The sequence below is a fragment of the Mustela nigripes genome, chromosome 4 (assembly GCF_022355385.1).
Source record: "Mustela nigripes isolate SB6536 chromosome 4, MUSNIG.SB6536, whole genome shotgun sequence".
NCBI classification, from domain to species: Eukaryota; Metazoa; Chordata; class Mammalia; order Carnivora; family Mustelidae; genus Mustela; species Mustela nigripes.
In genome coordinates, this window is record NC_081560.1 from 27,464,799 (window position 1) to 27,492,564 (window position 27,766).

General features: G+C 36.8%; 1 protein-coding gene across 3 annotated transcripts in view; it reads left to right on the plus strand.

The window, feature by feature from the left end:
- The window catches only part of SLC13A1 (solute carrier family 13 member 1), a 119,975-nt gene that overhangs the window by 13,898 nt on the left and 78,311 nt on the right, over positions 1–27,766 (plus strand). For all 3 annotated transcript variants that reach the window (XR_009403761.1, XM_059396488.1, XM_059396489.1), the window contains exons 2-6: positions 8,208–8,336; positions 16,974–17,110; positions 19,642–19,829; positions 20,415–20,463; positions 20,545–20,593. Coding sequence is in view for 2 of the 3 variants with exons in the window: in XM_059396488.1 (XP_059252471.1) it covers positions 8,208–8,336; positions 16,974–17,110; positions 19,642–19,829; positions 20,415–20,463; positions 20,545–20,593 (552 nt within the window). In the remaining variant the exon portion in view is untranslated. The remainder of the gene's footprint in view (positions 1–8,207; positions 8,337–16,973; positions 17,111–19,641; positions 19,830–20,414; positions 20,464–20,544; positions 20,594–27,766) is intronic.

Sequence of the window (27,766 nt, forward strand, 5' to 3'; positions counted from 1 at the left end):
TGAGTTTTCTTCTTCATCAGAAGAGCCTGTTCACCAAAAATTACTCACCCTAATATCAGTTTTTTAAAATATATATGAATAATAGAAAACAATGAAATGTTTTCCTCTATCTTTTGTTCCTTCTTCTTAATAAGAATGTTCATAGATCTTTGGTTTTAAAAAATAATTCTATATATTTTAATATTAGATTCTTAAAAGAAAATGCTTGACACTGTATCTGGATTAACCTTCTGTTGTTAAATACCTGAAAGGTATTGATGGAAAAGAACACTTTCTTGCCCATGGCTCCAAGCCTGACCAAGAAAGATCACATAATAGAAAACAGGAATTGGAAGGAGATATTCCTGGGATGGTGGACCCATCAACAGGATAGCTGTGTAATTTATAAATGAGGGACACGAGAATGGAAAGTGTTCCTAATCAGAAAGGCAATAGGTATAAACCAGCATGATCCCAAGAAAATGGAGACAGATTGTCATCCTACCACCCAGCCCTAGCCTCTGGATAATTCTGTATTCCTCCTTTTTAGACTTAAAGCTTTCATTAAGTTAAGAAAAATGGGGCATTTCCCATAGATTCTGGGAAGACAACTCTTAGGAACAATGTAAATATGGTGGCTTAGCCAGCTGTAATTACAACCTCCTGGGACTCATACGCAAAAATTTAAAATGCACATGAGTGTTTGGGGGAGGTTCCATAGACAAGACATAAATTTGAACCTTAACACTGAAGGATGGGGAACTTTATAAAATATGTTCTAAATCTGGAGATGAAACTTGGACAGAACATTACCTGGAAGCAAGTGTCCAGTTTCCAAGTTGGACCTGGAATTAGAGATTAAAGGGAAGGTTTGGAAGAGGAAGTAACTCAGTGTTTCTCAAACTTGAACCTGTGTAAGAGTCACCTGGGGAAACTGAACATGCTGATTCCGATTCAGCATGCGGGAAGGGCCTGATTTCTGCATCTCTCACAAGCTCTCGGGTCATGCTGATACTGCTGGTCCAAGGACCACATTGGGGGCTGGGCAGAGAAATTCAAACAAATGGTCCAAGTGTTGATTCTGGAATGGTAAAACAAGATTTATTTGCAAGGCAGCGTGTCTGGGTAGCATTTTTATTACCAGAGATTTTATTGAGATGCTAACAAAGGTACAGCAGGTAAGAGAATAAAGTGAAAAGGTGTAGTGCTCTGCAGAACTGAAAATCACAAATCTGTCTTTAAAGGGTAAGCTCTCCTTGAGTCCGAATAATTGCTGACATGGAAGAATATGATCCCAATATTACCAAATTCCTTAGTTTTTCAAGGAATTTGGTAATATTGGAAATCCAGAAATTCAGATTTTATTTTTAACATGAAATGTGTTGGTATATAAATCATGATTCAAATGAAACTCACACACCTGCATATCATCATGAGTCAAATAAAATGTATGTTCTTGTTAGACTTGGTAGTCAGCTTGCTACTTCGTCTCAATAGTCAGACTGGGTCAAAGAGTCCAAGGGTCCAAAGTCCAGAGTCCAGATTATAGTTAGAGGCAGTTAGAAACTGTCCCTTAAGGGCATCTGGGGAATTATCAGTATGACAACTTGGCTGAACATAATGTATTAAAGTTCAGAAAGAGGTTGCATGATAAGGAGCAGGGATCAGAACCCAAACATCAAGAAGACATATAAATGAGCTCTTTAGAACTAGAGATATGATGTCAGGAAGTATTTGGGCAAGTCCAGTAAATCTTATTACAGTTAGAGTGAAGGTGGCATCGCATACAAGATGAGGATTATGGATTATTTCCAATAAACACCTCAAAATCACTGACTTGATTTTAAGTCAGGGCTGGGCAGTAAAAATATGAAATTTGTTAGGGAAATTAATAATTTAACACTTAAATTTTGCTTTTTATTGTGTTTCAAAAGTTGCCACTCCTGAGTAGACCATGATATTCTAGCTTGAAGTAGGCCCATGTTGAGATGAAACAGGGGTTATGTTAGCTAGCACTGGATTTATTTTTCTGTTTGAGCAGTCCCTTATAGGTTGGTGCTCCAAACAGTTGTCAGGGTGACTAGTCCTTTAATCTGGCTTTATGCAAGGGAATGACAGAAATCAAAGTGGCTCCTTGGAAGACGGTGTGGTTGTGGAACAGCCTAGACAGCAGTGGGGGAAGGGGGGTGGGGGCTGAGGGGCAGATCTGAGAGAGAAAATGACAGGGATAGATAGAGGATCTGATTGTGGGGAAAAGAGCAAGGCAGTAATGGGGTTCATTTATCTTTGAAATCTGTATTCCTGCAAGTATTAGAAAACAAAGTGGTATTCATGTGTTCTCACCAAAACACAGGCCTGGTCGTTCTTATGCATGGGTATCTTAAATTAAGCTAGTATTGGGGAGCCTGGGTGCTTCTGTTGGTTGAGCACCTGACTCTTGATTTCAGCTCAGGTCATGATCTCAGGATCATGAGATTGAGCCCCACACTGAACTCTGTGCTCGGGGCAGAGTCTGTTGGAGATTCTCTCCTTCTCCCTCTGCCCCTCCCCCTGCTCACACTCTCTCTGTCTCTAAAATAAATAAATAAGATCTTTTAAAATTAATTAATTAATTAATCTAAGTATTCACAAATCCTCTCTAGAGCAAATTAGGAAGTTTTTTAGTTAAGGCCAGGCTATGTTTCATTGTTTTATTGTCAAGGTTATAGAGGCAGACTGTCTATAAAACCATTAACATCCAAGCAACTTTATTCTATCTCCTGAAAAGATAACATGGTGAAGGCATAACATAGTCCTAGCTTCTTAAGGATTTCTTAGACCCTCCCACTGAAAGTGCAGGGACACTAGGTGGCCAAACACCAAGCTCTGATATTTACCCTGACGTGGGGGAATCAGAGAGCAGCAGAGCTATAAATTTTATTGCCCTGGGAGAACTGTAAATAAAATACCTCATTAAACACAGACAGCAGTTTTTATAAATTTTTCACACGCAACACAGATTTTGCAGAGATTAAGCCTTGTGAGAGCAAAACAAAGCCATATAATAGATGCTAACTTTTGTCAATCACTTATTACACTCCAGGTGATTTCATTTCAACATTTTTTATATAAGCCAAATATAATAATACATTTGAGCCACTTTTTATTGAATATAATCAATATCCAATGTTCTGTTAGTTTCAGGTATAATGAAACATAATGATTCCACATTTATATACATTGTGAAATGATCACCACAGTAAGTCTAGTTACCATCTGCAACCCGAGTTACCATTTCTTTTATGATAGGAACTTTTAAGATTTTCTTAGCATCTTGCAAGTCTGAAATGCAATATTATTGACCATAGTCACCATGCTGTGCATACATCCTCATGACTTCTTTATTCTATAACTGGAATTTTGTACCTTTTGAACCTCTTCAACAACCCATTTTGTCTACCTTCCTCAACACCTTCCCCTCTGGTAACTGCCAATCTGTTCTGAGTTTGGCTTGGTCTGATTTTGTTAATTCATGTGTTTATTAGATTCAAAATATAAGTAAAATCATGCAGTATTTCTCTTTCTCTGTGTAACTTATTTCACTTAGCGTAATGCCCTTAAGGGCCATTCATATTGCCACAAATGACAACATTTTATTACTTTGTTTTTATGGCTAAGAGGTAGTCCACTGTGTGTGTGACATCTTTCTCTCTCTATGTTACATATATATATATATATATATACCATATCTTCTTTATCCATTAATCTATCAGTGGACACTTAGGTTGTTTCCATACCTTGGCTATTCTAATAATGCTGCAATGAACATAAGGGTGCGTGTGTCTTTTCAAATTAGTGTTTTCATATTCTTCAGATAAATACCCAGTGATGGAATGATTGAATCATATGGTAGTTCTATTTTTGATTTTTTGAAGGACCACCACACTGTTTTCCTTTGTGCCTATACCCAGTTCACATTCCCAGCAACAGTGCACGAGGGTTCCCCTTTCCCCCACATCCTTGCCAGCACTTCTTATTCCTTTCATTTTCATAATAGCCATTCGGACAGGTGTGGGTTGATCTCATTGTGGTTTTGATTTGCATCCCCGTGATGATGAGTGATTCTGAGCATCCTTCATGTGCTTGTTGACCATCTGTATGTCTTCCTTAGAAATGTCTATTTGGACCCTCTGCCTATTTTTTTAATTGATTCTGTTACTGAATTTTATGGATTGTTTATATATTGGGGGTATTAACTCCTTACCAGATACATAATTTGCAGGTATTTTCTCTCATTCCTTAGGCTTTTATTTGGTTGATAGTTTCCTTCTCCATGCATAAACTTTATAGTTTGATGCAGTCACATTTATTTCTGCTTTTATTGGTTTTGCCTTTTGAGTCAGATCCAAAAAAAAATATATATATATCATCAAGACCAATGTCAAGGAGTTTACTGCCTATATTTTCTTCAGTAATTTTATAAATTCTGGTCTTGCATCCAAGCCTTTAATCTATTTTGAGTTACTTTTTGTATATGATATAAGATAGTGGTCTAGTTTTATTCTTTTGCATGGGGCTATCCAGTTTTCCAAATAGTATTTATTGAAGGGCTTGTCCTTTCTCCATTGCATACTTTTGGCTCCTTTGTCATAAATTAATTGACCATATATATGTGGGTTTATTTGTGAGCTCTATTCTATCCCATTGATCTATGAATCTGTTTTTATGCCAATACCATTCTGTTTTGATTATTACAGTTTTAAAATATAGTTTTAAATCAGGATGCATGATCCCTCTAACTTTATTTTCTTTCCCAAGATTGCTTGGTTACTCACACTTTTTGCTCCATACAATTTTAGCATTGATTGTTCAAATCCTATGAAAAATGTCACTGAAACTTTGATAGGCATTTCATTGAATCTACTGATTGCTTTGAGTAATATGGACATTTTAACAATATTAAGTCTTTCAAACCATGAGCACAAAATATTTTTCCATTTATTTGTGTCTTCTTTGGTTTCTTTCATCAATGTCTTACAATGTTTAATATACAAGTAGGTCTTTCACCTCTTGGTTGAATTTGTTCCCAGATATTTATACCTTTTGATGCATTTGTGAATGGGATTGTTTCCTTAATTTTTTTTTCTTACAGTTCATTGCTACTGTATAAAATGCAACAGATTTTGTGTACTGATTTTATATCCTGCAATTTTACTGTATTTGTTTATTAGTTCCAATAGATTTTTTTGTGGAGTATTTTAAGATTTTCTCTATGTAGTGTTATGTCATCTGCAAATAGTGACAATTTTATTTCTTCCTTCTAATTTGGAAGTCTTTTGTTTCTTTTTATTGCCTAATGATTCTGGCTAGACCCTCCAGTACTATATTGAGTAAAAATAATGAGAATGGGCACACTTGTCTTGTTCCTGATCTTAAAGGAAAGGCTTTCAGCTTTTTACCATTGAGTGTGATGATAGCTATGGGTTTGTCATATATGGCTTTTATTATATTGAGGTACAGTCTATCTATACTCACCTGTTGAGAGTTTTTATCTTAAATGGATAAAGTTCTTATCTTAAATGGATGTTGAATTTTTTCAGGCATGTTTCTCCATCTATTGAGATGATCATATGAATTTTGTCCTTAATTAGTGTGGTGTATCACCTTGATAGATTTGTGGATGTTGAACCATTCTTGCATCCGTGGAATAAATATCACTTGATCATGATGCATGATCCTTTGAACATACTGTTGAATTCAATTACCTAACATTTTGTTGAGGATTTTGCATCTATATTCTTCAGGGATATTGGTCTGTAATTTTCTTTCTTGTGTGTCCTTTTCTATGTTTGGTATCAGGGTGATGCTGGCCTCATAAAATGAGTTTGGGAGCATTCCCATCCCTTCAAGTTTGAGAATGTTTTGGTAGAATTCACTGGTGAAGCTCTCTGGTCTTGGACTTTACTTTGTTGGGGGTGTTTGATGACTCGACTCAATCTCCTTATTAGTAATTTTTATTTTCAGATTTTCTATTTCTTCATTATTCTGTCCTAGAAGATTGTATTTTTCTAGGAATTTATCTATTTCTTCTAGTTCATCCAATTTGTACAATTTTTCATAGTAGTCTTTTGTGATTTTTTCTTTGTATTATTATTTGTTACTATAATTATTTGTATTAATTGTATTTCTTTGGTGTCAGTTGTAACTTATCTGATAACATTCTGATTTTATTTATTTAAAGCCTCTCTCTTTTTTCCTTAGTAAGTCTAGCTAAAGGTTTTTCAGTTTTATTGATCTTTTCAAAGAACCAGATCTAAGTTTCATTGATCTTTTCTATTGTCTTTTTAGTCTCCATTTCATTTATTTCCACTCTGATCTTTATTTTCCTCCCTCTACTAACTTTGGAATTAATTGTTCTTTTGCTGGTTCCTTTAGGTGCGAGGTTAGTTTGTTTGAGATTTTTCTTGTTTCTTGAAGTGGTAGCCTGCCGACAACTATCTCTCCAATTGTTTCAGATTTCTAGCGCTTGGAGATGCTATCCTCTCTGGTCAGCAGAGGCAGGCACTCAAGGGGCAACTCCCGTGTTGGCTCTACTTGCCTGCTGGCCTTGGCAGGGCTTTGGGTGCAGTGCATTCAGCTTCCCAGCTCTGGTGGGGATGCAAGGGCAGTATAGGAGTCGGGCACACCCGCTCGTGGTAGCAAGGTAAATGAAGAATGCAAAAATGGCACCAACTAGCACTTCTATCCATGGACAGATCCTAATGGGCTCTGCCCCTCTGTGAGACACTTTTAAGATTAACAAGTAACTGTCCTTCATGTACGATCTAGGCAATTTTCAAACTGCCGATTTTGTGCTGAGTCGCAGGGTGGATGAGTTTGTACATGAGCTCTTAGAGAGTAAACTGGGGCGCCTGGGTGGCTCAGTCTCTTAAGCATTTGCCTTTGGCTCAATGACCCGGGAACCTGAGATTGAACCCCATGTTGGGCTCCTTGCCCAGCGGGGAGTTGCTTCTCCCTCTTCCTCTACTTGCCACTCCTCCTGCTTATGCTCTCTCTCTGTCAAATAAATAAATAAAATCTTTTTTTTTTTTTTTTTAAAGAACAAAATCTCCATTTCCTACAACTTCCTGGGTCTCCTGAACCTAAGCCTTATTGGTTTTCAAAGTCAGACATTTTGGGAACTCCTCTCACTGGTGCAGATCCCAAGAGTTGAGGTGCCTGATATGGGGCACAAACTCCTCATCCTCAGGGAGAAACTCCATATTTTGAGATACCTCCCAATTGTGGGTCACCATACCACATCTGGGGGTCTGGTGAAACCATATTCCTGTCTCTTACCTGTCTGGATGTGACTCTCTTATCCTTTGTTATGAAGGAAACTGTTCAGCTAGCTCTTGGTTTTATTTTTTGGAAGAAATTATGTCATGTGTAGGTGTAGACATGTTGCGTTTGTGAGAGGAGGTGAGTTCAGTTCTGCCATCTTGAACCCCAAATCACAACCATTTCTTAACAATGCTCTAAAACAGAAATCCACAATTTTATACCTAGCAAAGAAACAGATCCTGTTCAGAATTTCATTTCTGTTGAGTCTTCCTGTGTTTCTTCAAGAGCTCAGTTGTCTCCAAAAAGCAAAACAGGAGGTTCTTAACTTCTAGGTCCATGTTACTTAGGAGCTGATTTAGTCTCATCCATGTCACATAACCTGGCACTGTCCTCCTTCTCTGAAACATAGCACAACAAAAAGTTTTTTCTAGGTTGATTTCTCTCCTTTGATAGGAGGGGAAGGCAGGTATACACTGGTGCCAACCAATGGGTACCAGGGAATGCAATGCAAGTCACATATGTCTTGCCCCAGGGAAAAGACAGTAACTTGACTATTTATGCACTCCAAAAGAACTGGAAGTGCATTTTATAACCAAATAAAGGTGAGCACAAGCATTCATACACACTAAAAGGAACACACACACACACAAAATGGACTATACACTGTTACCTGTTTTGAAGGAAACGTGAAAGAAACTTCATGAAGGAGGATGTTTTTGTTTTAGTTTGGTTTTTCATGTATACTAAATTTTGGCTCTTAGAATCCCTAAGAAATAACTATTTACTGCCCAACACAAAGGTACAGAGGCCTTCAAGTTTCTTCTTGCTTTCTCAGTGACACAGCTCCATTCAGCCAATGTGGTTATGATTTAAATGATTTCCCAGTCTCATTATTTCACCTTGCATTTTTCCTTTGTTCTTGCCAGGAAGCAGAATGTGCCTACACACTCTTTGTAATTGCCATATTTTGGCTTACAGAAGCTTTGCCTCTGTCAATAACAGCTTTACTGCCTGGTTTAATGTTTCCACTTTTTGGGATCATGACTTCTAAGAAGGTAAGTCCTCTTGCAAATGTTTGTCATAATTACGTTCCTAATTTTGTACTGATACTGCCATTGAGAAAAGCTGTATTGAAAGGGAACAAGCGGGGCACCTGGGTGGCTCAGGTAGTTGAGGGACCAACTCTTTGATTTCAGCTCAGGTCATGACCTTGGGGTCATGAAATCAAGCCCTGTGTGAAGCTCCACCCTCAGTGGGGAGTCAGCTCGAGAGTCTCTCCCTCTGCCCCTCCTTCTGCTCTCTCTCTCTCTCTCAAAATAAATAAATTTTTTTTTTTTTTTTTTTTTTTTTAAGGGAAATGCATGTTGAGAAATGCATGTCCTGTCTTCCCAGGCTGATATCTATGCCTGGTGACTCCCTCCCAACAAAAGGACCAACCTTTCACAGCCTGCATTAGCTTTTGTTTTTCAGCAGAATTTGGTCTCGCACAGTGTTAGAAAAGCAATTTTTGTTTTTAATGAAGAAAAAGCTACCCTGTTTTCTTTTCCAGAAACCTGCCATTTCAAAAGATAAAGCCAAATTAACTTTCATGTGTATTTCTGTTTTGTTCTTGCTGAGAGGAGTTTATAAATGCTGAGCGGTGTTTTTTACCTTTATACAATCTGAGGGTACCCGTCTGAGGAAAATGGATTCAGTTTCTCATTAAAAGCATGAAATGCATTGAAATCAGAATATCTATCTTCATGCAGTCTCCAGCCACCCAGCACACAACTGCCTAAACCGCAGCTGAAGAAGTCTCAGGAAAGATGGCAAGTTCAAGATGCCAGTCCCTGCAATTTATCACCTTTGGACTTCTATCTTCTGCCAGAGTCCAATACTGCTATCTTGAGGTTCATCTGTCTTGTAATGTGGGTGGAGATTTTCCCAACGAACTAACCTATGATACAGTGTTTTTTTGTTCTGTAGAAGAAAGTATTCTTTTCCTTCTCTTCATGTCATTCTTCCTCATTTTGTAGTTCAAACTACATTCTTGCATTTCAGATCCATTTTGCTCCTCTTTCCTTTCTGCATTTTTTCCTTCCCTTGTAGTCTTGACTCTTTTCTTTCCCACTGATTGGGAAGAGAGAGTACCCAGGGCTGACACTCTGCTGTCCCAGTATCTGGGCTCTATAACTGAAGAAGTTTTTCAAATGCTCCAATAGGCTACATGGATCTTAGTAAAGGAAATTTTATTTTATTTTATTTTTTTAAGATTTTATTTATTTATTTGATAGAGATCACAGGTAGTCAGAGAGGCAGGCAGAGAGAAAGGAAGGGAAGCAGGCTCCCCGTTGAGCAGAGAGCCCGATTGCAATGTGGGGCTCCATCCCAGGACCCTGGGATCACGACCTGAGCTGAAGGCAGGGGCTTTAACCCACTGAGCCACCCAGGCGCCCCAGTAAAGGGCATTTTAAAAGAAAGGACTGGCAAGTTCTCAAAAATAATGTGTCAAGTTATTAACCCCTGTTCTGCTGGTTTAGGTGGTTTTACCTCCAAAGATAATTCAGTTCAACAGTAATATATTTGTCTCTTATGATTTAATAACAATAAAATTGACTTTTTAATAGAGGCTGAGATAGAAGCAAGATTAACTAGAATTGGGACGTTTCTGTAGCAAACAGGCTAGAGGAAGACAGGAGAAAAGGGGTACCTAGGAAAGCCTGGCTTTGTGAGAACGCCAAACCTTTGCCTCTTTACAGGATGTGGACCCACAACTAGAGGCAGCAAAATTCTAAGTACCTTTAGCAGTTGCATGACTTAGACTGCTGGTACCTGTCCAAGAGTCCTTCATCTTCCAGAAGCGTCGGCCTCAGACTAAATTAACAGTAATAGAATCTTAGACTTAGAAGCACATTCTTCTGGTCATTTTGTCCTGGGGCAGATTCCTCCTCCCAATATTTCTTATAGATGAGATCACTCAGGAAATAATTAAAGACTTCCTTTGAATGGGCCCAGAAAGCCGCACAAGGAGATAAGAATCATTTTTGAAAACTTTTAATACTTAAGTTTAATACTTTTACTGAGCACCTTGTTGTATTAAAGAATATCAACAAATATTGAATATCTCTCATATCCTTTGAATAAAATCTGAAATGTTAAATATTTAGTGTGCTCAATTAGAGATTTCAAAACAAATATCGTTATTATTATTGTCATTGAAAATATGTTTATATATAAATTTTACACATATAAATGTGGAGGTACACATATGTATATGCAGATGTTATAGTACATATTTATATAGTCATTCCATAAATATTTATGTTCTAGGACTCTGCTAGGCTCTTGGGAATATATCACTGAATAAATACAGACAAAAGTCCTTGTCTTCTTAGGAGAAAAGAGACAATAAACAACCTTAATGTCTAGGTAAGTTACAGTGAGTTAGGAGGTAATTGGTGTTATGCAAAAATGCAACAGGATAATGAAGATCAGGAGAGAGTTTTAACATCAGTTTAAACAGGATGATCAGAGTAGACCTCAATGAGCTGTCAATACCTGAACAAAGACTTCTAGGAAATGGGAGAGTCAGTCCTGTGGCTATCTGGAGAACAACCATTGCCGAGGGGCAAATACCTACCACAAAGACTTCAAGGGAGTTATATGTCTGCAGTGTGACTAAAGCAAAATGAAGGGGAGAATGACAGAAGGTGATGTCAGGGAGATAATTTGTAGAGGGACTAGACCATCTAGGGCCAAAGAAGGCCACTGTAAAGTTTTAACTGTCAATGAAATGAGACCCTCTAGAGATTTTTGAGTAGAAAAGTGACATCATCAATTTGATTTTTATTTAAAAGGATAATTTGGACTGCTGTGCTGAGAAACAAAGCAGAAAGAAGGAAATGGGTAGCAGGTTATTGCAATAACCCAGTTGAGAGGCCGTAGCAATTCAGACCAGGGATAGTAATGGGGATATGGAATATATTGTTAATGTATTTTTAAGATAAAATCAACGAAATTTCCTATATGGTTTTATGTGGCATATGATGGGGGTAAAGGGGAGGATTCAAGGATGCCTCGGAACTTTTTGACCTGGCGGCTGGAAAAATGGAGCTGCCATCAGTTGAGATAGGGAAAACTATGGGCAGAGTAGGCTTGTTGCAAAAGAGAGGCTGACACTGGGAGTACAAAGTTTGACACCACATTTGAAATAATATTTGATATCTAAGTGAAGGTGTTGACTAGGCAGCTAAATACAAATGAGTCCAGATCTCATGAGATAGAGCTGAGCTGGAAATAACGGTTTGAGGATCATCAGCATATAGGTGGTATTGATAGTTCTAAAATTTGATGAGGTGATTTCGAGAGTGAGTGAAGATTTAAAACAACAACAACACTACAAAGAAGACAAAGACAAAGAACTGAGCTCTGGAAAATGACAACATTCAGAGACTGGTGAGAAGAGAAAGTACTAGCGAAGAAGAATGTGGAGGATGGGTTATTGAGGTAGGAGGAAGGCCCGGAGAGTGGGGGATCCTGGAATCCAAGTTTAGGAATATTTTAAGGATGAAGCAATGATCAAATGTGTCTAATCTACTAATAGGTCAATTAGTGTGAAAACTGGGAATCAACCATTGGAATTAGCAATGAAACATAAATATTTTTAAAACAACAAAATATATATAATTCTAATCAGATCCATTATAACTGACTTTTCTAAAAAATCTCATTTGATTCACAAGCTTGATGTAAAGTATTATTGAACTTTAACGGATAAGTGTATTGACTTAAAGAAATGTTGTGAACTGGTACATTTTATAGCTAAGAGAGAACCCAGGTGCTCTGATTGCAAAAGTGCATGTTTTTTGATGAAATCCCATTTTGAAACAGAAAAATGACTTCAAATTTCATTAGGAATTTTGTTTGACATGCTTATTTTGCCTCAAAAATAGTTGTAATTATCAGTGTTATTTATAAACCAGTAACATTTTCTCTTATTATCTCCTATGTACATAAGCTATAAACAAACACATATGGTTGTGACTAATGTGCTTCAAATATACTAACGCTGATGAAACCCAAAGAATAGGTACTACAATGGGAAACAAAGAATGTGAAAATTCCTCCTTAGATTTATAATTGATTTCATTTAGAGAGTTGGGCTGCAGGCCATTTATGTTTACATAGTCCATTAAGAGACTGGCAAACTATGAATCTGAGAGCCAAATCTAGCCGGCTACCCAATTTTTTAAAATAAAGTTTAATTGGAAACATACAAAGCCATGGTCATTCATTTACATACTGTCTTTGACTACTTTTTATGCTACAAAGACAAGTTGAATAGTTGTAATGGAAACAATGAGGCTCACAAAGTCTAAAACATTTATTATCTGACCTTTTTACAAAATCTGCCAACTGCAAACGTAATCTTAAGAGATTACAACAAGAATGTCTCATGGTCCTGGACTTCCTTCTGTGTTTAATCACTTACTAATCATTGCTTGCTTCTATGCATTCTTTTGCATTTTTTTAAAAGATTTTATTTATTTATTTGGGAGACAGAGAGAGCATGAAAGGAGAGAGGTCAGAGTCTGATGTGGGACTCGATCCCGGACTTCAGGATCATAACCTGAGCCGAAGGCAGTCACTTAACCAACTGAGCAACCCAGGTGCCCCTGAAAAAATATTTCTCACACACCCGTGATACCTTACTGCAGTCTTTATTAACTTTTTTTTTTTTTTTTTTGCATGTAATAACATCTAAGCCACTTAAGTTTAGGGACTTACTAATTTAGAATCTAATGCATGCCAGTATGTGCCAGGAATGTGCTAAATCCATAAATACAATGATCATTAAGACACACCTCTGTCTTCAAAATATATCTTATCCAAAAAAGGGGTTAATTAAGTTAATAAATGATCCTTATATAGATGAAGATGTGCTCTCACAAAAGGAAGTAGCCTCTGACTAAGTTGAGGATAGTCAAGGAGGTATCTTAGAAGAACTGACATCTGAGTTCATCCATGAAAGAAGATGATAGATAACCAAAGTAAGAGAAGAGGGTCATTCCAGGTTAAATGACAGGCAAGTGTTGAAGCATTTCTGTGGCTTGAGAATTTCACACATAGGGAAAAGTTTGCAGAGCACTAAAAGGCTTAACTGGAAGGTGAGATGAAGAGTCTTATAAGAGATGTTGGGAAGATTGGATTTAGTCTTAAATGACATGGAGTGCAGAGAAGGAGTACAGGAAGCACACGGTTGTGATCAGATTTACACTTTAGAAAAGCTACTGCGACAGTGGTAAGGGGTGCATTAGAAAGAGATCAAACAGTAACTCTGTGAGAAGCAGTTAGGAGCTTAATTAAGATAGTAATGTTTGAATAGAACAAAGTGGACAATTTAAAATATATAGCAAAACAGGATGTCTGGGTCGTTCAATGGGTTAAGCATATGACTTGGACTCAGGTCATGATCCTGGAGTCCTGGGATCAAGTCCCCCATCATGATCCTTGCTCAGCAGGGAGCCTCCTGCTTCTCCCTCTGCCTGCAGCTCCCTCTGCTACCTCCTTGTCTTCTCTTTCTCTCTCTCTGACAAATAAAGAAATAAAATCTTTAAAAATAAAATAAAATAAAATATATGGGGGAACTAGAGAAAATAGGACTTTGTGACTAATCCACACATACTGGAAGTGAGAAAGGAAGCATAGCTGACTCTTAGCTTTCTAACTTGGGCAACTAAGTAGATGGAAATTTCATTTGCCACAAAAAAGGATATGCTGAATGTTTAGATGTTTGTGGGAAATTCAAATGGAAACATCCAGCTGGGTACACCAGACTTACCTGTTTGGATACAAAGATTTTAGTGTCTTCAGCATTCATTCAGCAAATACGTATTGAATGCCCACTGTGTGCCAAACATTATTTTAGTCACATAGAGTTAGAAATTGAATCTGTAAGATTCAATCTTCAGGTGCATAAAACAAGAAGATTGGAGACAAAACCCTGTAGAATACCAACATTTCAGAAAAGGGCAGAGGAAAAATAATTTTCAATGTAGGCCAAGAAGAAAAATTCGGAAAGGCAGTGATAGACCTAGGGAGAAAAAACAAAAATGGTTCATAAGTCTGTAAACACTAGTAAATTAATAATTTGAAATAATACTTACAATGAAAGTAATGATTGAGAGAGTTAGGAAGAAGAAGTTTGGGAACAGAGTATAGCCAATTCATATTTGTGATCTCTCTACTGATTTAGGAGCTCAAAGACCATAGTTTATTCATCGACTCCCTTCCTCCCTGTCTCATTCATCCAGAATTATTTACTCAGCTCCTCTTCTGTACCAGGACTGTACTAGGTGCCAAATATGCAATGACTAGCAGAACAGATTCCTGGCCCTCTTAGAATGTATAGTATATTACAAAAGACATGCAACAAGCAGATAAGTGCACTATTTACATATTATATATTCTGTGAAGGAAACCAAGAGGGCTCTGTAATACAGAAAAATAGTAGAAACTATTTTAAAAATCTGGCTATTTGAGAATTGAGGAAGTGTGAAGAGGGAAACACATGCCAGGTGTTTATCATCGCATTCTCTGTTCATATGACAGTTTCGGTGCATGTTTAATACTTACCCAGTGTTAGAGTAATTAATAAGGGAAATAATAAGGAAATTGATAGAATTATTTTCTATTTTGCAGTACCATAAAATGTAAAGAGGTAAATACAAACTGTGAAAAACAAAATAAATTAACATTTCATAAAACATAATGAAGAGATCCACTTGTCCACCTTTAATTCCAAAGCTAATTTTTACTTTCTTTTTAAACCAAGCCAATCTTAGTAAGCTATATTAAAAATGCTAATACAATTTAAAGTAACAAAGTTATTATGAGAATGGATTTTCTTTTTTTAAAAAAGATTTTATTTATTTAACAGAGAAAAGATCAGAGGTAGGCAGAGAAGCAGGCAGAGAAAGAGGGGAAGCAGGCTCCCTGCTGAGCAGAGAGCCCGATCTGATGCGGGGCTCAGTCTTAAGACCCTGAGACCTTGTCCTGGGCCGAAGGCAGAGGCTTAACCCACTGAGCCACCCAGGCGCCCCAGAGAACTGATTTTTCTACTCCTTTGTGATTTCATATTGGAATAGTTATTTCTCAACTCTTCCATTCCTTCAACCAGATTTTTTTTTTAAAGGGATATTTCCTCTTATAATCCACTCTTTTCAGCACAACCTTATGATTCAGTTTAACCAAGGAGGTTCTGAAGTCAAGTCTCTTTATCAGTCTCCCAAAGTACTATACCTAAGCAATTAAAAATAAGGTTTCTGTGGTTAGATAATTTTGAAAAATATGTTGTATGTGGAATTCTACTCTGCGAGTGGCAATGCCTGTTCATATTTAAAGGTTTTGAGGAGACCTATAGGAAAGAAAATTCTAGTATTTCAAAACTCTATGCTTTGTAAACTTACTTGACCACAAAATTTTGTTGTTGTTGTTGTTGTTGTTGTTTAAGAAAAAGATTATGTACTGGGGCGCCTGGGTGGCTCAGTGGGTTAAAGCCTCTGCCTTCAGCTCAGGTCATGATCCCGGGATCCTGGGATCGAGTCCCGCATCGGGCTCTCTGCTCGGCAGGGAGTCTGCTTCCCTTCCTCTCTCTCTGCCTGCCTCTCTGCCTACTTGTGATCTCTGTCTGTCAAATAAATAAATAAAATCTTAAAAAAAAAAAAAGAAACAGAAAATGATTATGTACCTAACATACTTCAGAGCATTCTTTGGTAAATAGATTGATCCAAAGTGTCTGTACACTCTACTAATCTCTGAATGGTGTTAGCTAAAAATGGCTTAAAATGTTGGCTCCTATTCAAGGGTAATTATTTTTTTATTTTTATTTTTAAAATTTTTTTATTTTTTATAAACATATATTTTTATCCCCAGGGGTACAGGTCTGTGAATCGCCAGGTTGACACACTTCACAGCACTCACCAAATCACATACCCTCCCCAATGTGCATAACCCCACCCCCCTTCTCCCAACCCCCCTCCCCCCAGCAACCCTCAGTTTGTTTTGTGAGATTAAGAGTCCCTTATGGTTTGTCTCCCTCCCAATCACATCTTGTTTCATTTATTCTTCTCCTACCCACTTAACCCCCCGTGTTGCATCTCCACTTCCTCATATCAGGGAGATCATAGGATAGTTGTCTTTCTCGGATTGACTTATTTCACTAAGCATGATAAGGGGTATTTATTTTATAGCAAATAATTTTGAAGGTAAAGCCATTTGAAGTATTTAGGAGTGACACTACAGTTTGGGCATAATAGATGGTAACAAAGACACTGGCAGTTTGGAGACTCAACTTGGACTTTCCCAAATCACATTCACTGCTGTTCTACAGCAACAGCATATACCAGTTAACCGTGGTTTGGAGATGGAAAAATTAAGGCATTGAAGGCACTTGCCTGACGTTACACAGCTATTTCAAAACCCAGTATGTTGGGTACTTTTTTTTGGTATGTATTTTCCCTTAACACTCCTATTTCTGGGTAAACATATAGAACAAAGTTAAATTTGTATTGTTCACATATCTACATTTTTCTTAATAGAAAGATTAAGTAGTTTAAAGGTCAAAGTTAAGAGTAGCAAAATAATGCTTTCTTGGGCAATATTATTTTTCCCCCACCAACGTAAGTAATCATGGGTTTAATCATAAATTTTAGGTGGCATCTGCTTATTTCAAAGATTTTCATCTACTGTTAATTGGAGTCATCTGTTTAGCAACATCAATAGAAAAATGGAATTTGCACAAAAGGATTGCCCTGAGAATGGTGATGACAGTGGGTGTGAACCCAGAATGGTAAGTACTCCATTTACTCTTCCAGGTTTACTTTCCAAACAGATCATATTTTTGCAGAGCAAATAACTAAATAAGTAATGCACATCCAAGCAAGCATTCACATCACAGTAAAATTCATGCCTTTCTTTCCTTTGCAAATATGAAAAGGCTATAAAGTGCACTGGAGTTGTAGGAAGAAACAACAACAACTTTTGGGTCTAATTACAGGTAGATTGGAATAAGTGCACACACCTTTCATGCACAGTAGGAGCCAAAACTGAGAGAAGTCTTGAACCCCAACAGACAAGATGGTAGACTTCAGAGTAGATTTCAGTTATATGTGGTTTATTTGGCTGATTACACATTCAAGACTTGTTCAAGAGCATTCTTCATCATGGGGAGGATGTTAAGAACCAAAGACAAAGACATTACTGACAAAATACAAACGTGTGCAGAAACATTCCAAGGTGAACATTTTTCTTTTTAAATGAACTGTTGCAAACTGAAGTAATCAGTTAAGAGATTTCATCCACAGAATGTGAAATCACTCAGTTGACTAACGTTCCTCACTGAAATAAATGCTTTTTTCCATTACATTAATTGGTTACTTTAGTTTTAGATCTAACTCTTGTTAAGAACATAGATGTGAGCTAATATTTATTTATTTATTTATTTATTTCCAGTGTCATAAACACTTACATGATAGTGTTAAGCTCTAAAGTATTAAGTGGTTCTTCCCTTCTCATTTTCTTTGAAAATAAGAAAATTTGAATTATGTTGAATTTGAATTATGTTGCATGATTCATTCTAGAATAGATCTACGTCTGTGTTGATCATTTATGAATCAAATAGTTTCATTAAATACGAAGAATAACTCAGATGAGACATATTTTTAAAATATTTGCTACTTTAAATGTTTATACCATGAGTGTGTTAAGGAAATTCTGCTCTTGAAATGAAATGGTATTCCATGCCTCTTGGGGTGCTATAGATATGTGTATCTTTTCCTTGACCATCTGCTCCCTGACCACAGGGGATGGGATAGTAAACCATGCAGTGAAGCAAGAGTCCTGTCCTTTATACCACTGAGTGGCTTTGCAACTTAAGGCATTTTCACCACATAGAAAATATGCTCACTATCTTTTTTTTATAGGAAGATTTCATGTCTTGCCAATGCCTTAAATCAAAAGTATTTCTAGTTTACTTTTTTAAAAGCTTCTTTTATTTATTTTTCTCTTTTCTAGACTTTTTAAAATTTAATTTTATTTTTTAGTGTTCCAAGATTCATTGTTTATGCACCACACCCAGTGCTCCATGCAATACATGCCCTCCTTAATACCCACCACTAGGCTCACCCATCCACCCACCCCCCGGTCCTCTAAAACCCTCAGTTTGTTTCTCAGAGTCCATAGTCTCTCATGCTTCGTCTCCCCCTCTGATTTCCCCCCAATTCACTTTTCCTTTCCTTCTCCTAATGTTCACTTTTTCTTGACAATCATTTCCTGTTTAAACAGATATCTAAAGAGTTTTATTTTGTTTTACATGTAGAAATTGTTCACCTGATCTGAACTTGAAATTTATAGTGTAGAATTTGTCTTGTAGATCCACTTTTTTTCTTTTCTTGTCTCTTCTTTCTTTTCTTTTTTTTTTCTTTCTTTCTTTCTTTCTTTTTTTTTTTTTTTTTTTTTTTTTTTGTAGATCCACTTTTAAAGGGAGTCATAGAATTTCATAAATAGCTGCATATGGAAAGATGTGCTTCTGAATGATTTTCTGGGATCTCCCACTCAAAAGAGATCAAATTTTTTTTCGCAAGTATGATTTTTGAAAGCTTCTAGGTATGATTTAAAATCCTACAGTCTTAGGTGTTATTTTTAAGGGAGAAGTACTTTGTTTATAAGAGAAGACAATGTAATACATCTAGTCCTTGACCATAGGCAAGAATGTCAAATTCAGGAAAGCATAAATAATAGAACCTACAGAAAATTTTGAAACCTCATTTTGCTAGTCATTTTAACCATTTCCTCCACCTACCATATATTGAAACAGGAGTCAACAGTAAAGAGTAGATTTATAAGTAATTTCTCTCCTTGCCCTCGTTGACCCATATACTAATACACAGAGATGTGACCAAAAGATGAAAGAAAGAATAAGGGACCCTAAATTGAAAACTGATTGCATTACATCTTACTAGTATTTCAAGGGACGTGTCATCTGTAAAGGGCATTCAAATATTGGTATAATACTGCAAGCTATTCTACCATCTACTGACTTGCAGTTTGGTAATACACGTCATCATTTTTCATCATTTTCATTTTAAGGGAAGATAGTTTATGGTTCCAGGGAAACAAATCTGATAAGAACACCACTCTTCCACGTGCTGCTCTGATTCCTATCTGGCTCTGACTGTACTCAGGGTTCACCCTCAGAGAGGAACCCTAACTTAAGTGCATTTTGAAAAATTCCCAACTTACAAAGAGCATTCTTTACAGTTAAATAATACAAAGCAGTTAAGCTGGAGAGCACAGCTCGTATTAAAGGCCCTCTCATTTCAGGCTGACATTGGGGTTCATGAGCAGTACCGCCTTTTTATCCATGTGGCTTAGCAACACCTCCACGGCTGCCATGGTGATGCCCATTGTTGAGGCTGTGGCACAGCAGATCATCAGCGCGGAAGCCGAGGTCGAGGCCACTCAGATGACTTGTATCAGTGGATCAGTCAACCATGGACTGGAAATTGATGGTATCACGTGTTGAGATGCTGTAGTAGGGTCTAATCATTTGGGCAGTAGGCAGAAACTCAAGAATTCTGGCTTATATTTTATTAACTGTTCATATGTGCATGACATGAATTTAACTCTCTCTTTTCTGTATTTCCCAATATTATACATCACCCAAATATTTAACCTTCAACTAATGGTCGAATCTACATTCTCTGGACAAAAAGGAAGAATGCCCTTTCTAGCCTCTAGTCAGTCTGATGGAACTCTCTCTCTCTGTCCCTCTCAGTAAACCCGAGGTTACTCTTCCATACTGAGCTAACATAATAATAGTGAAAATGGGCATAATAGTGGGAATCTTTAATTCCTACATTCTGTTTGGAAAGAGCATTATATTTGGCTGTGGTTATTTCTAGCTCTGATAAATTGCCTTGATGGAGTGGAAATGTTGGGGTGATATTTGAATTTATAACGTACTTGATTAAGATGAATGTTATGTCAGTTCAGGTGAATTTGTTTTCCGTTTCTAGTAATGTTTTCATCTTACACACACATACACACACAGATAACCCTTTAAATTATTTTTTCTTTTATTTAATGTTTTGCAGAAGTTGTTGAAACAAATGAGAAGAAAGAGAAACCAATACCAGCTCCAGGGTAAAGAATATTGACATTTTGATTAGGATTTTCTAAATTACATTTTAATAAAATTATAAACTGGGTCAATTCATTTTTCAGATACAGTAATGATGCAGGAAAAATTTCAAGCAAGACAGAGCTGGAAAAGGTACATTAAATGTGATTCTTTCTAAATAATTATATGTGATATTATATTAGATCTTCAGTTAGAGATGTAGGCATTTTATTTTTTATTTTTTTATTTTTTTATTTTTAGAGAGGGAGGAGGGAGGGGCAGAGGTGAAAGGAGAGGTACAAATCAAAGCAGGACCCAAGCTCAGTGCAGAGACTTTCATGGGGCTCAATCTCATGACCCTCAGATCATGACCTGAGCTGAAATCAAGAGTGTGATGCTTAACTGACTGAGCCACCCAGGTGCCCTGAGAGGTATGCATTTTAAAATCTGTTACTTCCTTTCTTGTCTATAAATTCCTTTGCTTGCCTAAGTCAAAGCACTGTGTAATGGTTTAATAAGCCCTCATAGATAGACATAGGCTAAAATCAACCTGCTGATAGAAAACTTTTTGGGCGTTGAAAATAAGCATTGTTTTTCTTCTTTTACTTAATTCATGATGATGAGAGTTAGCATATATAGTTCATGGTAATGGGAGTTAGCATATGTAGCTAAAGAACTATAATTCTAATCTCAGAACATTGTTTCATTTTCTTATTAAAATCTTATCAGCTCCATAGCCTGATTTCCATTAGGACTATTCTCATTTCTTTCAGGTTATAAACTTAGAGCAACTCTTATTCATGTAATTATAACCCAGTTATCTTTAGTGTCCCCACTAAAAAAATTCAATGCAGAACTTATGAATCGCTACTGTCAAATACAGATGGAGGAGTTGTAGTCATTCTAGCTATTAAAGGAAGGAAGGAGACTTTTGTAAACCATCCCATAAAATTCATTTCACCAGAATAAATCAATATAAAAATTCTATACTATGTTGTATTGGGAGTAATAGATCTTGAGATCACTGAAAAATAATCCTGCATAGAAACAGTTTTCCGGTAACCATGGCATTAGGAATAGGAGAGTGGGGCATATGTTCCTTCCTCAGGCTATAATGCATTTACATGCAATTCAGTAGGAGAAAGAAAACCCTCTTGTTATTTACAGAAATCTTCAAGGAAAGAGTGTCTTCTCCTTAAAGAGAAGACAAATAACAAGGATAAGTTTTAAGCTGTTAGTTACCAGGTTTTAACAATGAGAATTGAATATATATTTCTGAAAACATTATCTTTAGGAATAGAAGTAATTCTCTTAAAACAGAATCAACAGCATGTGAGGTATATTACAGAAAAACTCATTAAAAATGAGCTTTAAAAATTCTGAAAATTGGCAAACATAAACAGAAAGAATTGCGCTCAGTGACTTTCTCATGGTCATATTTAGAAATCCAGTTTTCTGGCATGATGCCTACATTTTGGGTCAAGCCCCTTCAAATCAATTTGACATCCAACACTATCCTCAGCATTACAGGAAGATCCACTGATGAAAAGACCTGCTCCTTCCTGTAGGCAGCTAGAGTCTGGTGGGGAAGAAGGGTTTTAAAAATGTGTGACATAAATCCTATAACAAAAGCAGGCACAGAAGCTCAGTCTTCCAAAGGTGGAGCAGGTAGCTCAATCAGGGCATGTTGCAGGAGGGGGTATGAGTAAAAGAGATTTGAGTTCGGGAGGAGAAAGCACACTCACTCAGCAGAGAGCCAATTCCGTGCATGCAGGAACCAGGTTTACTTTGTTCACAATCTAATCCCCTGGTACACTTCATGGCCTAACACAGGGTAGGTATTCAGTAGATGTCTATCTTGATTAATTAATTAATGAGTAAAAAGATAAGAGGTAGTCTAATTAGAAAAAGCAATGTGTTCAAAGACCCAGATAGGCAGAGAGCAGGACTTTTTCAGAAAACGTCTCCACTGCAGGTGCTAGGGATGAATTGTGCTATGTGAAATGTCTAGATAGCTTGAGTTGTGTTAAAAATAGTTGGTCATGCCACGCCAAAGAGTTTAGAATTTATCTTAGAGAAAGTTGAAACTGGAAAACAGCTTGGTAAATTCTTCCCATTGAGAAACTTACTATGGCAACACTTTGAAGGGCAGAGATTGTAGGTCTAATTGGACTTCTTGATTAATTAGACTTTGAGGACGAGAGAGAGAAAAGTATAGAAGATGCCTCCACTAGACTAAAGTAGGTAAAGATGGGCTGTGATGCCACTGATGGAGATGGGGAACACAGAATGAGGATAAATTTTCAGTGGGGGAAAATAAGGTAAATTTGGGTACATTTTAGGCAATAAAGATTGAGTTCTGAGTTTGGGAGAAAAGAACAAGCAAGGCCTTTGAACAATGAATCTGTGATCTTTCTAGAACTCAGTATATAAAATTCAGCTTTGCATGAAAGAAAAATTAAAGGATAACTATTTACATTACAAACGTGTTCTTTATTAGAGAGAAGATGAAAGTCTTACTTGCTTTTGGTGTCACATGAAAAAGTGTAGTCAAGACCAATGTTAAGGAGTATTTGCCTGTGTTTTCTTCTTGGAGCTTTACAGTTTGGGGCCTTATGTTTAGATCTTTAATCCATCTTGAGTCAGTTTTTGTGAGCAGTGTAAGATAGAAGTCCAATTTTATTCTTCTGCATGTGGTTGTCAAGTTTTCCCAGAACCAGTTATTGAAGAGGTGATCCTTTCCCCACTAAGTATCTTGACTCCTTGTCACATATTTATATGTGAGGATTTATTTTTGTAAATATGAGGATTTATTTTTGGGCTCTCAGTTCTGTTTCATTGGTCTACGTGTCTATTTTTATACTATTTCTAGACTGTTTTGATTATATAGCTTAGTAATATAATCTGAAGCCAAGAAGTGTGATACCTTCAGCTTTGTTCTTTCTCAGGATTGCTTTGGCTATTCATGGAAATTAATTTCATTTTTGGTGGAAAGAAAATAAGGGTTTGAAACTGAAATGTATCAGATCTAAAATTCTTGTTAATAAAACTGAAAATTTCTGATATAGATGGTAATGATAGTTTTGCCATTGCTGCTGCTGTGGGTGGTGATGATTACATGTTGGTTTTGAAGATGGCGGATAGTCAGTAGTCCCTCAGATTCCAGAAACTGATTTAAGAGTAGTCATATTCCAGTGCATCCTACCTAAAAATAGATGTTTTCCATGACTTGCCAAGTTCTCTTCTTATTATAGACCATGACCCAAACATTAGCAGAGCTCCCGTTTGTGTCCGGAATAAGAGTGGTGGGTAGGTACTTAGCCTGTAAAACTTGCATGACTCCAAAAGTAGTTAACATATTTTTTGAAAAGGAAAGGAACAAAAAGAATGGAATATCCTAAAGAGACAGTGGCAGTACAAGGAGAAATATATTTGTCAGTTTCCAGCATGAAGCTCCAGATGACTGAGAAAACACTCATCATCCCTCATATTACTTCCATAAAAAAATGAGCTCCAGATATCTGAAAATCATTTTTTACATGCCAAAAGAATAATCAAATTGCTAGCTTCTTCCCTTCCTCACAAGCACTATAGTATCATTCAAAGATATATCCCAGATTTTTATACTAGCTCAATTTCTAAACCTCCAGCCATCTTCAAATGAAAGGAATTGGAAAACCAGTTTGCTTTTAATGAAAGGTCTAAGATAATTGTTTTCCATTCATCTTAGATAGTGTGTAGTTCTCCAAGAGGAAAAATTCAAAGGAAAAATGTCCTTGAACAAATTAAATCTTGTTTTTTAATTAGGTACTCAGTTTGGGGGTGAAAATGCTTGGTTTTGAAAACCAAAGTCTGTAAGGAAACACTGTTTACTGTTCTCAAAGAATTCAAAGAACCATATTAACAGTAATAAGCACAGCTCATAATATCATGGTCTAGAGGCATTAATTCTGCCAAGTTAGGGGATATCAGTTCTAGAATATCTGGTGTCCAGATCAGACATAAACAAAAACTTGTTCTTGGTTGCTCTTCCATTCGATACTGGATGAAATTGGGTGGCAAAGCCAATTATTAGGGCTGTTCAGTCCTCACCTGACACAGCCTAGCTATCTTCTTTCACTCACTCAGCCAAACCCTATACTTTATAGAGAGATGAGGATAGAAAAAGAGCAGCATCAAAGTATGAGAGATAACAAGTATTGGCAAGGATGTGGAGGAAGGGCAACCCCTGTGCACTGTTGGTGGCAATGTAAACTGCTTCAGCCACTACAGAAAACAGTAGAGAGGGTCATCAAAAAATTAAAAATGAAATTACTGTATGATCCAGCAATCCCACTCTGGAATCCAAAGGAATCGAAAATGAGATTGCAGAGGGATAGCTGCACTCCTGTGTTCATTGCAGCATTATTCACAGTAGCCACAATATGGGAAAAGTGTCCAACCAATGGGCAAATGGATGAAGAAGAGTTGTTAGGAATATACAGTGGACTATTATTCAGCCACGAAAAAGAAGGAAGTCCTGCCATTTGCAACAACATGGATGAAATTTGAGGGCATTATGCTAAATGAAATAAGGCAGACAAAAAATAACAAATACTGTGGTATCACCTTATATGTGGAGTCTAAAAAAATAAAAAGTGAAACTCAAGGGAACAAAGAGTAGAAAAGTGGTTGTCAAGGGCTGAGGGGTGGCATGAAAACTTTGGCTATAAGCTGAATAAGGTCCAAGGGCATAATTAATGTAAAACATGGTGACTATACTTAACACTGTTGTATGGTTGAAGTTGGTTAAGGTAGTGGTATTTGAATGTCTGACAAAAGAAAAGAAAGAAAAAAGGAAGGAAGGAAGGGAGGAAGGAAAAGAAAAATAGATATGTGAGGTGATGGATATGTTGGTTGATCTTTTTATAATGTATGCTTGTGTCAGATCACCATAACTGTACACCTAAATATCCTATAATTTTATTTGTCAATTCCATCTCAATAAAGTAGAAAGCAATTGTGGGATATTTTAAGTGTCTATCAATGTGATGTACATATTAACAGTGAAAGGATTCCCTCCATCTAGTTTATTGGCACCTAGATGTTTTATCCAGTTTAGGCATTCACTTTTTTTTATTATGTTCAATTAGCCAACATATAGTACCTCATTAGTTTTTGATACAGTGTTCACTTCACATATTTATCAAAAGATGTCTGTCTGTGTGTGTGTGTGACCACATTTGATTTCCACATTCTTGACACATTTCAGTTGTGCAGTGCAGTGTTGTCAACTTGCCAAATTTAGCATTCCATCTTTAGTCCTTTTTCATCTTATAGCTGAAAGTTTGTACCCTTTAAAGATTTTATTTGACAGACAGAGATCACAAGTAGGCAGAGAGGCCGGCGGGGGCGGGGTGATGCAGGCTCCCTGCTAAGCCGAAGGCAGAGGCTTTAACCCACGGAGCCACCCAGGCACCCCATTTTGTACCCTTTGTATGGTCTTTTTAACTGTGTCAGTTTCCTATGTTTCTGGGAATAGGAGAAGTTGAACTTTTAAAAGAACTCATAACTATCTTATTTACTAAGGCAATTAGGAGAGCACACCTCATTCAAGCATTTGGAAACCTCATTATCAATGTTATTATATCAGAACTGGAGGAAATAATGCAGAGTGAAATAAGTCAAGCAGAGAAAGTCAATTATCACATGGTTTCACTTACTTATGGAGCATAAGGAATAACATGGAGGACATAGGGGAAGGAAAGGGAAAGTGAATTGGGGGAAATTAGAGGGCGAGACCAAGCACGAGAGACTGTGGACTCTGAGAAACAAACTGAGGGTTTTAGAGGGGAGAGGGGTGGGCGGATGGGCGAGCCTGGTGGTGGGTATTAAGGAGGGCATGTATTGCATGGAGCACTGGATGTTATATCCAAACAGCGAGTCTTGGAACCCTGCATCAAAAACTAATGATGTACTCTATGGTGACTTACATAACACAATAATAAATATATATTTATTTATAATAATACATATTATTATAAATATATATTTTAATTTCTTTATAAATATATATTTAATATAAATATATATATTTATTCATATATTATTCTATCAGAGCAAAAGATTAAATTTCTGATACATAATAGGGATCCAGTATCCTCCACAATCAGTATAGACTAAAGTGAAGTTAAATGTCTCCATGGATAAGTACATAAAACCTAATTCATCTAAAATTACACCAGGTGTATTTTCTGATGAAAAAAGGGACTAATGGTATACTATATGTTGGCTAATTTAACATAATAAAACAAAAAAGGAACTGGGTGGCAACAGTTGGTGAGGTAAATTCACTTCTGAATGAAGAACGTTTTTTAACATTTCTTTTAAAAAAGAGAAAGAAATCACAGCAGCAAACTGTGAATATGCCCTCATTACAGATTTTAATTTTTATTTCAGTCAAAGCCCTAACTCCATTGCTATCTTTACTTAGCTGTGTTTCTGCAAAACATTTTGTTGTTAAAAAAAAAGATTGGCTGTTGATAATAGCTTTTGTCCCATATATCTTTCACTTTGGAATCACCAAAATGTAGTTCTTCACATTTGAAGTTATTGATATATCATCTAGAAAATAACATAAGGTCAGCCATGTTGGAAGCATCTGTACTTTCCTCTAAGTGTATGGTAAGCCTCCCACACTATAATTTATTCTAATACTATATTTTGTTTTTTAAAATCCTCAGCAGTGTTTTTCTATGCATCTTCCAGTAGGATTTCCTTACAAAGGAACACATTTATTTTACTTAATCCCCAAATTGTTTTAATGTACTTGATTATGAAGTATTTTATACATACACATATTTTTTAGAGATTTTATTTACTTGACAGAGAGAGAGATCACAAGTAGGCAGAGGCAGGCAGAGAGAATAGGGGAAGCAGGCTTCCCGCTGAGCAGAGAGCCTGATGCAGGGCTTGATCCCAGGACCCTGGGATCATGACCTGAGCCAAACGCAGCTTAACCCACTAAGCCACCCAGGTGCCCCTACACATACACATACTTACAAAATATAACAGAAAATTTTAAAGAATATTAAAATGCATAAAATGATATATTTCACATCCCAGCTTAATAAATTTCAAGAAATCTCCATGAGCTACCCAGGCACCCCTAGAAGTATATTTTAAAATTTGAAATAAATGAGGCTTTTGTAACTACTTTTTAAAAAAAATTCTGACTTAATTTTACTGTGCTCAGAAATTGGTGTGGGGGCGCCTGGGTGGCTCAGTGGGTTAAGCCTCTGCCTTCCGCTCAGGTCATGATCCCAGGCTCCTGGGATCGAGCCCCAC